The 13,496-nt window shown below is 40.7% G+C and overlaps 1 protein-coding gene across 1 annotated transcript in view; it reads left to right on the top strand.

The window, feature by feature from the left end:
• Window positions 1-463: 463 nt before the first annotated feature.
• LOC307065261 (DNA excision repair protein ERCC-5-like) overlaps window positions 464-13,496 on the top strand; it is a gene marked incomplete at its 5' end in the record, with an annotated part of 28,212 nt that continues 15,179 nt past the window's right edge. Inside the window, 6 exons of the mRNA XM_079722091.1 lie at window positions 464-551; window positions 7,160-7,335; window positions 8,250-8,365; window positions 9,104-9,190; window positions 10,261-10,321; window positions 12,425-12,568. Coding sequence (XP_079578217.1) covers window positions 464-551; window positions 7,160-7,335; window positions 8,250-8,365; window positions 9,104-9,190; window positions 10,261-10,321; window positions 12,425-12,568 — 672 coding nt within the window. The remainder of the gene's footprint in view (window positions 552-7,159; window positions 7,336-8,249; window positions 8,366-9,103; window positions 9,191-10,260; window positions 10,322-12,424; window positions 12,569-13,496) is intronic.

Genomic DNA, 13,496 nt, shown 5'->3' with positions numbered 1-13,496 from the left:
GGCGGGACTTCCGCCCCGCGCGACGCATTAAACGGAAGCCGGGAGGCTTCATTTCGCGTGGGTTTACGGCCCCTCTAGAGGAGACAGGGGTTGCCTGAGGGACGTGTTTTGGCTGTTTATCTCGCCTGAGCTGTCCCCTCACCCTGGTCGTCTGTTAGGAGTGCAGAAGTTTGGGCCAAAGCGCTGGGCGAGACGAGGACCTGCTCCTCTGTGCCTCCGACTTTATCTGGACCCGTCTTTCTAACGCGAGGCCTTGTCAGGTTCTGGGAAGTGCGGTTTTCGCCGGGGCCGGTTTTCCCTGGAAAGCTGCTCGCTCCTGGTTGTTTTCCGTCTTCTCCGGGTGGGAGCTGGGGGAGCTGTTCTCGGGGTCCGGGGCGGTGGTTCAGCCACTTGCGGAAGACTTGGAGTGAAAGGTCTCCCGCGAGCCCGCCCGTGAGACGCGCTCCGAGGGCACACCTCGTTCATGGGAGTCCAGGGGCTCTGGAAGCTGCTGGAGTGCTCCGGGCGGCAGGTCAACCCGGAGACGCTGGAGGGGAAGGTCCTTGCCGTGGGTATCCTTTTCCGGGCATCGGTGCCAGGGATGCACGATGGGCGCCAGGATTTTGCTCTTAGTTCTCCAGGGGGCGCAGAGGGGCGTTGTTAGGCCGAAGGTCTCACCCAGGCGGGTAGCTATAGGGTCTTCTTTGGGATGTTTCCTTTCTTTTCTTTTCTTTTTTAAATTAATTTTTATTGGAGTAGAGTTGATTTACAATGTTGTGTTAGTTTCTGCTGTACAGTAAAGTGAATCAGTTATATATATACATATATCTACTCTGTTTTAGATTCTTTTCCCGTCTAGGTCATTACAGTGTATTGAGTAGCGTTCCCTGTGCTATACAGTAGGTCCTTATTAGTTATCTATTTTATATATAGTAGTGTGTATATGTCAATCCCAATCTCCCAGTTGTGGCTTGGCAGTCACACAGTTTTGGATTGGAGTCTTGTTTTAATCACTTAGGGGCGGTGCCTTGCGCCTGTGTATGCGTCAGTTCTCTCATCCGGGAATTGGAGGTGATAATAGTCTCTGCACACAGGGTTGGTGTGAGGAATGAGGGGTTATTTAAATGAAAGAAGCTTAGAATAGTGTCTGTCGCTGCTAGTATGGTAAATTCTAAATCTGTTATCCCGACAGGGAGGTCAGCATGGAGAAAACGAAGTGGACTTCCGACCAGTAGTTTTGCCTGCTGTCCTGAGCCTTGCTTTATTTATGTTTGTTAGAGGAAGAAAAGTGTGGGCAAGTGTTTGAACTTTTTATTTTTTAAAGTAACTTTTATTATCTTTTGTTATGTGTTTTGGAATAGGAAATTCATATAGTACAACACTGAAAAGATTTCAGAAAGTCTACAGTGAATTATTTTCTTCCCAGTCTCTATGATGGACATTTTAAGGACTGTTGATTGTGTGCATGTTTGGCTGGTTTTGTTTGTGCCTTTGGAGTTTAATGTTTTTCTTCATTACCAAAACATGTGAAGGCTGTTTCTGACATTTTGATCTTTTTATTCATTAAGCAGTCTTCATTTTCTTTTTCTTTTCTTTCTTTTTTTGAGTGTCTGTTGTGTTCCAGAAGCTGGTGGTACCTTACACCAGTTCCCTAAGTGGGAACCTATGAGCCTAGGATCTCCACTCGCAGTGGAGGAGACAGTCATGTAATCATTGCTGTCCCGTGGTAAATGCACTGTCAGAGGATGTGGGGATTCAGTGAGAGGAGCCGTTGACTTTCGTACGGAGACAACTTATACATAATGGAGCATTGATAATTTTTTAAATAAAGTAACATGATGATGATGATTGTGTTTTTTGCAATGTGAGGCATCTTGAAGTACATCCGTAATGAATTGTGGCTTAAAAGTTTTATGCCAGGGAGCTTGTGGGAAAGTTTTTTTAAAGCACACGTGCTATTGCTGCCCTCTAGTGGTTTCTCAAATTACTGCTTTCTGAAGATTTTCTTCATAGAACTATCAATATATATTGTACATGGGAAAGCATTTTTCAGTGTCAGGAACCCTTAAAACTTCAGCAAAGATTTAAATCAGTTTACGTTGCAGGCCGTATGAAGAATTAATAATTTGTAAAACAATTGAGATGTGATGTGAAGTTCAGCATTCTGATTTTTTAGAAAGTTGTCCAAAATAAATGTAAAGAATTTAATTTAGATCATCTATTTTCAAATGACTCAGAAACTTTTTTGGGACATGAAGTCATATTCATGGGGTTACTAGGCTTTTCTGAAAGAATGAATTATTAAAAGAAGACTGTCAAAGGTACTGTAGTTATAATGGTAACTTCATATATATGTATATATATATATGCATATATACATATATGTAAAAGGAGACTAGTTGGTTGCTGTTCTGTAATTGATTTTGCTTTGTTTCATTTTCATGGGAATTCCAAGTCAAATATCTGAAATATATTCAGGTTTTTTGGTTTTATTTGTTAATAAAATTACTCATGACATACGAGGTTCATAATTTATTCTTGGATCCCTAAAATAACTTGGTCTTTTTACCATTTCTAGATGAGTGTCTTGTTTACTTATGCAATCTAAGTGTTTGTGTCAAATAATAAAGAATTAATAATTAAACTTTTGTCTCTTATGGATCTTAACATTTGTAAAATACATTTAACTCTATTAACAAAATCTTACAGTCTCTTTAGGCTTTGCATACTAATAGGGTTAATGAAATTTTACATCGCCTAACAATAGAACTAAAGTAATTTATTTTTTGTTTCAAAATGTTACTGGTCTTTTGGGTCTCATCTGTAAAATGGTTTTTGACTTGGCTGCAAATTTAACTTTTCCAGTCCTGGGATAAATTTAACGTTGCCTTTTATAAACTTATTGAAATTAGACAGATTAAATTATGGAAATATTTTCAGCTTGCCTAATTCTGCATATTTCTTTTTTTAAGAATTTCAAGCTGCGGGAATTCCCTGGCAGACTAGTGGTTAGAACTCTGCGCTTTCACTGCAGAGGGCGAGGGTTCACTCCCTGGTCGGGGTACTAAGATTCCACATGCTGGACTGCACATCCAAAAATAAATAAAATTAAAAAAAATTTTTTTAATAGTATATCTTTATTGGAGTATAATTGCTTCACAATACCGTGTTAGTTTCTCTTGCACAACAAAGCGAATCAGCCATTTGCATACACATGTCCCCGTATCCCCTCCCTCTTGAGCCTCCCTCCCACCCTCCCTATCCCACCCCTCACAAAGCACTGAGCCGATCTCCCTGTGCTATGCAGCTGCTTCCCACCAGCCAACTGTTTTGCATTTGGTAGTGTATATATGTCGATGCTATTCTCATTTTGCCCCAAATTCGCCCTCCCACCCCATGTCTTCAAGTCCATTTTCTATGTCTACCTCTTTATTCCTGCCCTGCAACTGGATTCATCGATACAATTTTTTTTTAAGATTCCGTGTCAGCATACGGTATTTGTTTTGATCTTTCTGACTTACTTCACTCTGTATGACAGAGTCTGAGTCCATCCACCTCACTACAAATAACTCAATTTCATTTCTCTCTATGGCTGAGTAATATTCCATTGTATATATGTGCCACATCTTCTTTATCCATTCATCTGTCGATGGACACTTAGGTTGCTTCCATGTCCTGGCTGTTGTAAATAGAGCTGCAATGAACATTATGGTGCATGACTCTTTTTGAATTATGGTTTTCTCAGGGTATATGCCCAGTCGTGGGATTACAGGGTCATACGGTAGTTCTATTTTTAGTTTTTGAAGGAACCTCCATACTGTTTTCCATAGTGGTTGTATCATTGTACATTCCTACCAACAGTACAGGAGGGTTCCCTTTTCACCACACCCTCTCCAGCATTTATTGTTTGTAGATTTTTTGATAATGGCCATTCTGACTGGTGTGAGGTGATACCTCATTGTAGTTTTGATTTTCATTTCTCTAATAATTAGTGTTGTTGAGCATCTTTTCATGTGCCTCCTGGCCATCTGTCGTCCTTGATGAAATGTCTATTTAGGTCTTCTGCCCAGTTTTTAACTGGATTGTTTGTTTCTTTGATATTGAGCTCCATGAGCTGTTTGTATATTTTGGAGATTAATCCTTTGTTGTTCCATTTGCAAATACTTTCTCCTATTCTGAGGGTTTTCTTTTTGTCTTGTTTATGGTTTCCTTTGCTGTGCAAATCTTTTAAGTCCCATTTGTTTATATTTGTTTTTATTTCCATTACTCTAGGAGGTGGGTCAAAAAAGTTCTTGCTGTGGTTTATGTCAAAGAGTGTAAAAAAAAAAAGAATTTTAAGCTGGAACGCTCAACCTGGCTGAGAATTGGCACTACCTGTTATTAATTAAAAAAAAAGGTCCGATCTCAATCTCTATGATTTGGAATTTTAGGTGTACCTATGTTTAGCAATCTGTGTTTCAAAAGCTTCATATCTGGTTCCAAAGGACAGCAGAGTTGAGAGCTACTGATCTGAAATTATATTTTTCTCATTGATTATAACATTTAAAGGAATGCGCTAAGTAGAAACTTATTCCATCCGATACGGTGTAACAACCAGAAACAAGCCAATTAGAAATATTTACCCAATAACAACACCATTGACCCAATACAGAGCTAAGCCAATGCCAGATCCTACTTCCAGGATGGATCCTTTTCCGACCACTTCTGGTCATCCTCACCACTGCGTTCTGCTTTCCCTCGGGCTGTTGTAACTAGTTTCAAGCTGGCTTCCTTATAGTTTATTCCTCACATGTCCACTAGGGTGGTCTTTCAGTCACATTCTAGAAACCTTCCAGTGACTGTATACACCCATCACTTCCTCTTATTACTGCTCCTCTGGCCGTGCACCTGCCATGTTGTCCTTAAAGGGAAGCCTGCGTCTCTCCCAGGGCGTTTGCATTTGCTGTACCTCCTGCCCCCCTGTTTTCTCCCTCGTTCCTCTTCGTCCGTTACTTCTTCCGATAGGACTTCCCTAACTAAAGAGCTGTTGACCACCAGTCACACTTTTGTCCTTTTACTCTGCTCTATGTCTTTCTTGGCACTTACCAGCAACCTAATGTATTAGACGTCTGTACTTGATTTTCATTGTCTTCCCCATTAGAATGCAAGTTTCTCAGGAGCAGGGGCCCTCTCTGTTTTGTTCATAGCTGTATTGTTCACTGTTCTATCCCTAGGATCTTGGATATACCTGGCACCTAGTAGCCCTCAAATATAGGAATGAATCTAGTAATAGCTTGCTCTCCACTAGTTATTTTTTATGTAATGTTTATTAGGTTAATTGTTGATGGGCCTAATTTTTTATGGTAGTAAGTAGGTAATGTACATTCATTTAAATGTTTAACCATTCATCTCATTTGAAAGCGGGTCTTTGTTGCCTCCTGTGTGCTCTGAGAGGGAGAGCAGCGCCCAGCAGTGTGGTTTACGCATGTCATGGAGCTCACAGTCTGGATTCCCCCCCCGCACGGGTTGTAAACTCCATTAGGGCAAGCGCTTTGTTTTGTCCAGTACTGTAGCCCCAGTGCATAGAAACATTTCTGCTATGAGATAAGCAAGGTGTTTTTGAATAGGAGTGTGTAACTGAGGGTCTTAATCTCTGCTGAGGGCGTGACCCCTAGACTGAGACCTAAGGGTAGGGGATCTCTAGGCTCAGAGAGGGAGGGGCTCTTTCAGGCTGGGGAAGGAGCAAGGAGGAGACCCTGGAGGCAGGAAGGAGCTTAGCGACTTCCAGGGTTTGAGAGAAGCCCAGTGGCTCCACATGAGCCAGGAGAGGTGAACAGAGGACGGATCGTTCAGGGTTCGCAGGCCGTGGGAAGGACTTTTGGATATTATTCTAAAGGCAGTGGGAGCTTTCCAAGGGTTTTCACTACAGGTCTGTCGGTGAAATCTAACATAACAGTTTCAAGATAGATAAAAAGGTAGAACTGATAGGACCTGGCAATGGGTGGAGGCGTACGTGGGATGGCGCTCAGGGTTCTGGCTTGGGTGGATGGGAGTGACATCCACTGAAATGGGGGCGTGAGCAGCCTGCTGAGAAGACACGGAGTGCAGTTTTGATCGTGGTAAGTCTGAAGCGGCTGAGGCATCAGGTAGAGAGGTCAACGAGGCCGTCCGACCTGGGGTCGGGAGAGGCTCTGGGGCAGACGTGTGTGTGTGGAGCTCGGTGCTCTATGGGCTGTGGCATGGGGGGCGGACGTCACCTGGGTAGCCAGTGCAGACAGGAGGAAAGCGGAGGGCCTGCGGGCCATCACTGCCGAAGTCAGCACTTTAATGGTGGGTCGGGGGAGCGGGCAGAGGGCTGTGTCCCTCTCTTATGAACAAATAGAAAATAATCTGTTAAAAAGCATTCTTTAGTAAAGTTTAAAAATAGAAGAAGACTCCAAGAAGGAAGAATCAGGTAATCACAGCAGAAGACAACTACTCTTAATATTGTGATGTCTGAACTTCGAGTCTTCTTTTTTATATTTAGCATATTGCATATGTTACAAAATGGAATTATATTTTCCGTACTTTTGTAAACTGTTTTACTTCCTTTAATAATATTTTGTGACTCTCTGCCTCATGTGCTTCTGCGACTTCCATTTTTAAGAGACCCTTGGATTCCAGCAAATCACTATATCATAATCTAATTAAAAAAAAGACCTGTTGGAAAACTTTTATTCTTAGTGTTTTCATTATTATAAACAAGCCGTCTTTTAAGTAACTCTTATTGTAAGTCTCTGATGATTTCTTGATAAATGTCTGGAAGTGGAATTCTTACATAAAATAGAATGCAAGCTTTAAAGTTTTTTGCTATGAATTGCCAAATTATTCTCCAAAAAAGTTGTGTTAATTTACTAAAATTCCATACAGATCATTAGTTGTTGTTTTTTTTAAAGAAGCACTTCTTTGTGATTAGACTTTTTAAAGGAGACATATGTCTATGTAAGATTTTAAAATTCAGAATGTAAATAGTGATAACAGGGCCCAAATAAAGTTAACTGATTTTAGGTAGATTCCATCAGGGCTAACCATTTTTTCAGTTTCAAGTAAGTTGTGATGGGTGCTCAGTTTTAATGTTTGGATGATATCAGACATTAGGAATTTGAAATTGTGAGGGTGAGGGAAGAAATTGCAAAGTGTTTTCCATTAACAATCCTTCTAGATATTAGCATTTGGTTAAACCAAGCACTTAAAGGAGTTCGGGATCGCCATGGGAACTCAATAGAAAATGCTCATCTTCTTACTTTGTTCCATCGGCTCTGCAAACTCTTATTTTTTCGAATTCGTCCTATTTTTGTGTTTGATGGGGATGCTCCACTATTGAAGAAACAGACTCTGGTAAGAGTCATCTATTTTTTTCTTTATGCATTCTTAGAAAGAAGAAAAAGTTCACATAAAATTTAAATTTTCTCCTTAGAATTTTGGAGATCAAGACTTAACTTCGACATATATCCAGTTTAATTCAACTTTTAAAAATTTATCTTGAACAAACACTTCTTCTTTTAAAAGAGGTTTGTTTCTGAAAGTGTATCACAGGTGCAACAATACTTAACTTTTAATAAAACTACTAAAGTTACAATAGAGAGTTTTCCCCTTAGAGTGTCTTCTTAGGTGTTCTACAGTTAAACTTGCACAACGTTATATGGCACTTTATCTCAGTTAAAAAAGAAGAAATGAAAATGTTTTGATATTTCTGCCTTGTATTAAACTGTAAGCACTGAGACTATTCCATTTTTGCCTGTTTTGGACATTTCTTACAAGATATTTCTATACATTTTAGGATTTCTTATGACATAATCTTGGATATGGAAGGACAGAGTTACATACCAGTAATGTATTTTTATAAAAACTAATATCAGGAATTGGTTTTGGCTTAACAGTGGCATTTTAAAGAAATTAGTTAATATAATAATCCCTTTAGGGAAGCATTTACTTACTTGTATATCATTAAGTTTTAGGCTTCTTAAGGACATTAAAGGATGTTTAAAAGAAATTGAAAGTAAATTAATAGCTTCCCAAATATATTGTATGATAGCCAGCCCATTAAGTACTCATTAGTTGGAAACTCTGGGTGTCCTTTCCACAGCAAAAACCTGAATTCATATTCACTCATACGGTAATTAGGAGAAGATACCAAAACAACCATAGTCCGAAAACTCAGACAAACCAAATTTTCTAGGGAAAAAAACCACTGAAGTGTTTTTGATATACTAATACCTTGAAATAAAATCCTGTATCCTTTCTTTTCACAGGCTAAAAGAAGGCAGAGAAAGGACTTGGCAACCAATGACTCCAGAAAAACTACCGAAAAGCTTTTGAAAACATTTTTGAAAAGACAAGTTGTCAAAACTGCCTTAAAAAGCAAAAGGCAAGAGGGGAATTACATTAATTTTAAAGATTAATTTAAAATTTTTGCATCGGATTCTTGTGGCTGCCTTTCCCTAATGAGAGGAGTCAATGGGGTGTCCATTTGATCTAGTTGACTGAGGTTGTGAAAACTCTCTGTTCTGTGAGAATCAGCTCTGCTCACGAGAAAGGAAAGCTGCTGCGTTGCTTTTGCACGTTTTACTCTCAGAACACTTTCCTTCACGCCGAGACCAGGTCCCCTCTTTCTGGAGGCTGCTCTCTCGTCCAGCGGCCCGGCAGCCAGGCCAGCAGGGGCCGAACCCATCACCCCTGGGTTTCCCCTTTTCAGCCACTTGTCAGCGTTTGTTTGATCACTGGGGAGTATTATTGTTATATTTTTTTTTAGATGATTTAAAAAATTTTATTGAAGTATAGTTGATTTACAATGTTTCAGGTGTAAAACAAAGAAGTATCCTTATATATAAACCTTTGTGTATATCTTTGATCATTTCTTTTTTTTTTTTAAATTAGTTTCTGCTTTATAACAAAGTGAATCAGTCATACATATACATCTGTTCCCACATCCCTTCCCTCATGCATCTCCCTCCCTCCCACCCTCCCCATCCCACCCCGCCAGGCGGTCACAAAGCACCGAAGGTAGATAGATAGTGGGAAGCAGCCGCAGAGCACTGGGGAGTATTATTGACTCTCAGAATACTGTTTCCTGTGATCTCTGTTGAAGTCTCTGTGTACTTTTCAGGGAGGAAGCACTTCCCAGTCTTACTCAAGTTCAAAGAGAAGATGACATCTATGCTTTGCCACCTTTACAAGAGGCAGAGAAAAATAGGTAAATGTTTTAACTACTTAAAAATGTTATTGCTGTATTCAGACAGATTTAAACCTTTCTGTTTTATCTACATAATAAGGCACGTGGGAATTAATGCATCTGAAATATGCATTCTCGACACCTTTTAGAATATTTTTTAAAACCAAACTTTTTACTTACTACCTTTGTGTTTTGGTGGTTTGTGGCGGTTTTTGTTTTTCAGTCTCTGGAGCCTGTGCTAGCACTGTTCATTTAGAATTCGTGGAGATGTGGATTCTGGTTTTTCTTACACTTCACTGACACCAGCTGTCTCTACCTGCTTCTCAGCCCGGTGTTTTCTCTCTCATGCCATCACTGAAGTCCGCATACGACGTCCTCCCTGCTAAATCTAGTGGCTGCTTTGTATTTCTCAGCCTGATGTCTGGGACCCTCTCTGGCCACTCTTCCTCGGGCACCCCTGTGCACTCTTCCCTCTGGCTGGCTGTTAGTCCTCAGCGGCTTCTTTGGTTGACGTGCAGGTGGAGGGCCAGCTTGTCCTTCCCCCACTCCTTTCCCGGGGCTCCTGTGAGGCCACACAGCTTGTGAGTTACTGCCGCGGCCATCATCGTGTCTTGAGGTTACCGTCCTGGCTTCCACACTTCTGTGTCTCCATCTCTGATCGTACCCTTCTGCGGGAACCCCTCCCTGCCAAGCCCAGTGTCTGGCTGGTAGTGTAGAACCGCTAAACCCAAATCTGATGCTGTCATTTCCTCGCTTAAAGCACTTCCTAGATTCTTCCTTCTCTAGGATAAAACTTCAACCCCTTAATCAGGCAGTGTAACTGCAGGAGATTTCACAAAGCTCCTGGGGTGAGGTGAGCCCTAACTGCAGCTTCGGCAACCTGCTCTACCCTGATGATGGGAGATATTAGGTCATGTTACGATCGCTCACTTACAGGTGTCCCCACCAGACTGTGACACCGAGGACGGCACACTTCTTGCCGTCTTACTCATTGTTGTAGCTCCCGTAACTAGCAGCGCCTTGCACTCAAGAAATATTTTTGTAAGTAGTCATTAAATCATAGATATTATAAACATGTGTTTGACTTTCAGTTCAGAAGAGGAGGATGAAAAAGAATGGCAAGAGAGAATGAATCAAAAACAAGCACTACAGGTATTGAAATAATTTTTGAATTCAGGATTTATTCTATTTGAAATGAATAACATGCAAATGAATAATTTTAATGAGGTAGTATGGATTTATGAATGTTCTTGGTAAAAAATAAAGACAGACACCTTCTTTACTGTGTGTATATATGTGTGCATGTGAATGTACGTACATATAAAATATACACAGACCCATAAACATATGTATGGAATTATGCCTATCTAGATATCCAAAATAAGCCATCTTTCTTTTACAACCAACCAGTAAATAAATAGAAATAATAATAAATGCTTGTATAAAAATACAGAAAGCCTATCACCCATGAATAACTTCTAGTAACATTTTGCTGTATATTAGTACCCCTCCCGCCCCCGTATAGTTGAATACCTGTGTGTGTGTGTGTGTGTGTGTGTGTGTGTGTGTGTGTGTGTGTGTTTGGGTATATGTGTATCAAGGGTATGTGTGTATGTATATGTTTATGAAGATGTATGTTCGTGCACAGGCCATGGTTACCTATTGCTGCGTAACTTGGTGCTGTGAAAACAGTCTTTTATCATCATCATCTTCTCTCTTCTGGGGCTTGATGAGCTCAGCGAGGCAGTTCCCTCTCAGCATCTCCCGTGTAGGTGCAGTCAGACGGTAGCTGGGGCTGGAGCCCCTCAAAGACCTCCTTCCCCACGTGCCCGGCAACTGACGCTACCTGTCAGCCAGAACCCCCGCCTGTGGCCTCTCTGTGTGGCCTGAGCTCTGGCACAGCTTGCCTCTGTGTTCCGGGGCAGGAGCCCAAGAGGCAGTGCCAGCAGGGCCTGCGCTGCCCTTTCTGGCCAGCTGTGGGAGGTGCACAGCCTTCCTTCCACAGCGCTCTGTTCACTGGCAGCTGGTTAGGGCCAGCCCCCACTTAATGGGAGGGGAGCTAGGCAAGAAGAGGGTCAGAGAACCGCGCACAGGTTGCAGAGCCACCACCACGCATATTTCAATGCACAACTTGCTTACAAGTTGAGGTTGTGCTGCATATACAAGTTTTTGAAATTTTTTCCACGTTTCTCAGAAGAGCGGGTAACATTCTTTGATTCCCAAGCTCACCGTTTCTTGTATGTTCATGTTATTCTGGTATGTCTGGTAGAAGACTTTTGAGCTGAAACTGCAAGATTCTTCAGCTTGTGAAGGTCCTGCATTATTAATGCAGCAAGTGAGCACAGTCTTGATGAAGACCGTGGACCCTGTGGGCAGAAAGACTTGCAGTTAAGTCCAGGCTCTACAGCTCACTAGCTGTGAGATCTTAGACAAATCAACTTCTCCAAGGCTTTATTTCCATTTTTTTTTAAACAATAATATTGGTGCTTTCCTCATAGGGACAATGGGAGCATTCCTGAGGGAAAACATGGGAAGCTCTGAGCGAAATGACTTGCCTGTCCTAAGTGCTTGCTGGTTTGCACACATACAACATGCATACATACAAGAGAGCAAATTGTATTATTTTATCTTTACTAATGACTACTTTTGATTTTAGGTTAAGAGCAAGACAGAACTTATCTAACTAAGGGGACTGTAAATATTGTTCAAATTCATAAGGCTTATCTCTGCCTCAGGGTCTTTGCACTTGCTGTTCCCTCAGCCTGAGATGCTCTGTCCCAGAGCAGGTTTTTGGGTGTCTTTCGTGTCCCTGCTTGCAGGTCATTATTTCTAGTGGGGTCTTCTCTATCAGATAATGTTTTTTCTCTTTCTGTTCTTCTAATTAACTCTCTTATCAGATTAACCTGCATTGTTTTCTCACTGTTATCTTGTTCATTTATTTTTTTATCATGTGTCTTCTTCTGCTCCTAAGAGTAGGGACCTTAGCTGGCATGATCTCTATAGTTCCTTAGCACCTAGAACAGTGCCTGGCAAGTTTTTTTTTTCTTTTGAATGAATGAATGAGTGAATGGATACATTCCCTAATCTGCCTCTTCACTTTGATGCCTCTTACAGATAATGTACAACTGTGTTTAGCCTATTGTAGATTATGCAGAACTCTGTTTATGATACAAGCACCGAAAAAAATCTGTCATGGTGAATAGAATTAAGTGTATAAAGTGTAAATTTCATGGTGTTACGTTTTATTCTTTACAGGAGGAGTTCTTTCAGAATCCTCATGCAGTAGATATTGAGTCTGAAGACTTTAGCAGCCTGCCCCCTGAAATAAAGCATGAAATCTTGACTGATATGAAAGAATTTACCAAGCGAAGAAGAACATTATTTGAAGCAATGCCAGAGGTAAACTATACAACAGCACATTAATGCTTAGAATTAAGAATATCAGCAATATTTTTCATTAGAAAAAGAAAATTGATAAGCATTACTTATACAATATACGTTTACAGTAAATGGCATTTGTATATCTCTGAGATACTATGAAACATGCATTTATAAGTTTGAACTTATAAATACTTACTCAGAGAAGCTTTTCTTGACTTTCCACCAAGACCAGGTCTTCTTGTCTCCTGCTCTGTGTTCTCACAGCACCCTGTAGTGTCTCTTTAGATTTTTAGCACCCAATTGTGCCTACCTTGCTCACCTCTGTGTTTTTAGCACTCAGCTCAGTATCTTTCACATAGTAAGTGCCTAGTGTATGCTTAGTGGTTCAGTTCTTAGGTTAGTTCATAAAAGTTATTTTAACCCATAATGTACATTGTAGAATATTAACATATTTTGATACCAAAAATATGAAAAAAGCAGGAGCTGTTTCTTTTCCCATCACTCCTATCTGCTTTTCCACGAAGAACGTGAACATAGGAAAATGCTAAGGTGTACAGAATGATATTCAAATGACAGAAGTAAATTTATTTTTGTTTCAGCGGAAACATCCAGGTTCAGTCTATCCATCCAGCATTTTGTTTCTTGAGTGTAAATGGATCTCTGGCTGGTCTTTGAGGAAATAGTATTTGGATTATGTAAACAACAGTGGGAAGGATGGGAGAAAGAGAGGCAGTCCTGATGGTTTGCTCCATTTTTTCTCTTTCTGCCACCACAGAGCCTCTGGGATAGGTAGGCCAGGGTAGGATGGTGCACAGCTCATTGAATCCGTCCTTCTGGTAGCTAAGGGAAGTTCTAAGTCATATAGGCTGGACCTTTGCATTGTCTGAACATTGGGCAAATGCAAAATTGATAATAGTAGTATTGGTGAGTAATAAGAGTAATAATC

The sequence above is a fragment of the Hyperoodon ampullatus genome (assembly GCF_949752795.1).
Source record: "Hyperoodon ampullatus genome assembly, chromosome: 16".
In the NCBI taxonomy this organism is placed as follows: Eukaryota; Metazoa; Chordata; class Mammalia; order Artiodactyla; family Ziphiidae; genus Hyperoodon; species Hyperoodon ampullatus.
Note: the sequence above shows the minus strand (reverse complement) of the source record. Positions and strands in the feature narration are given on the sequence as shown.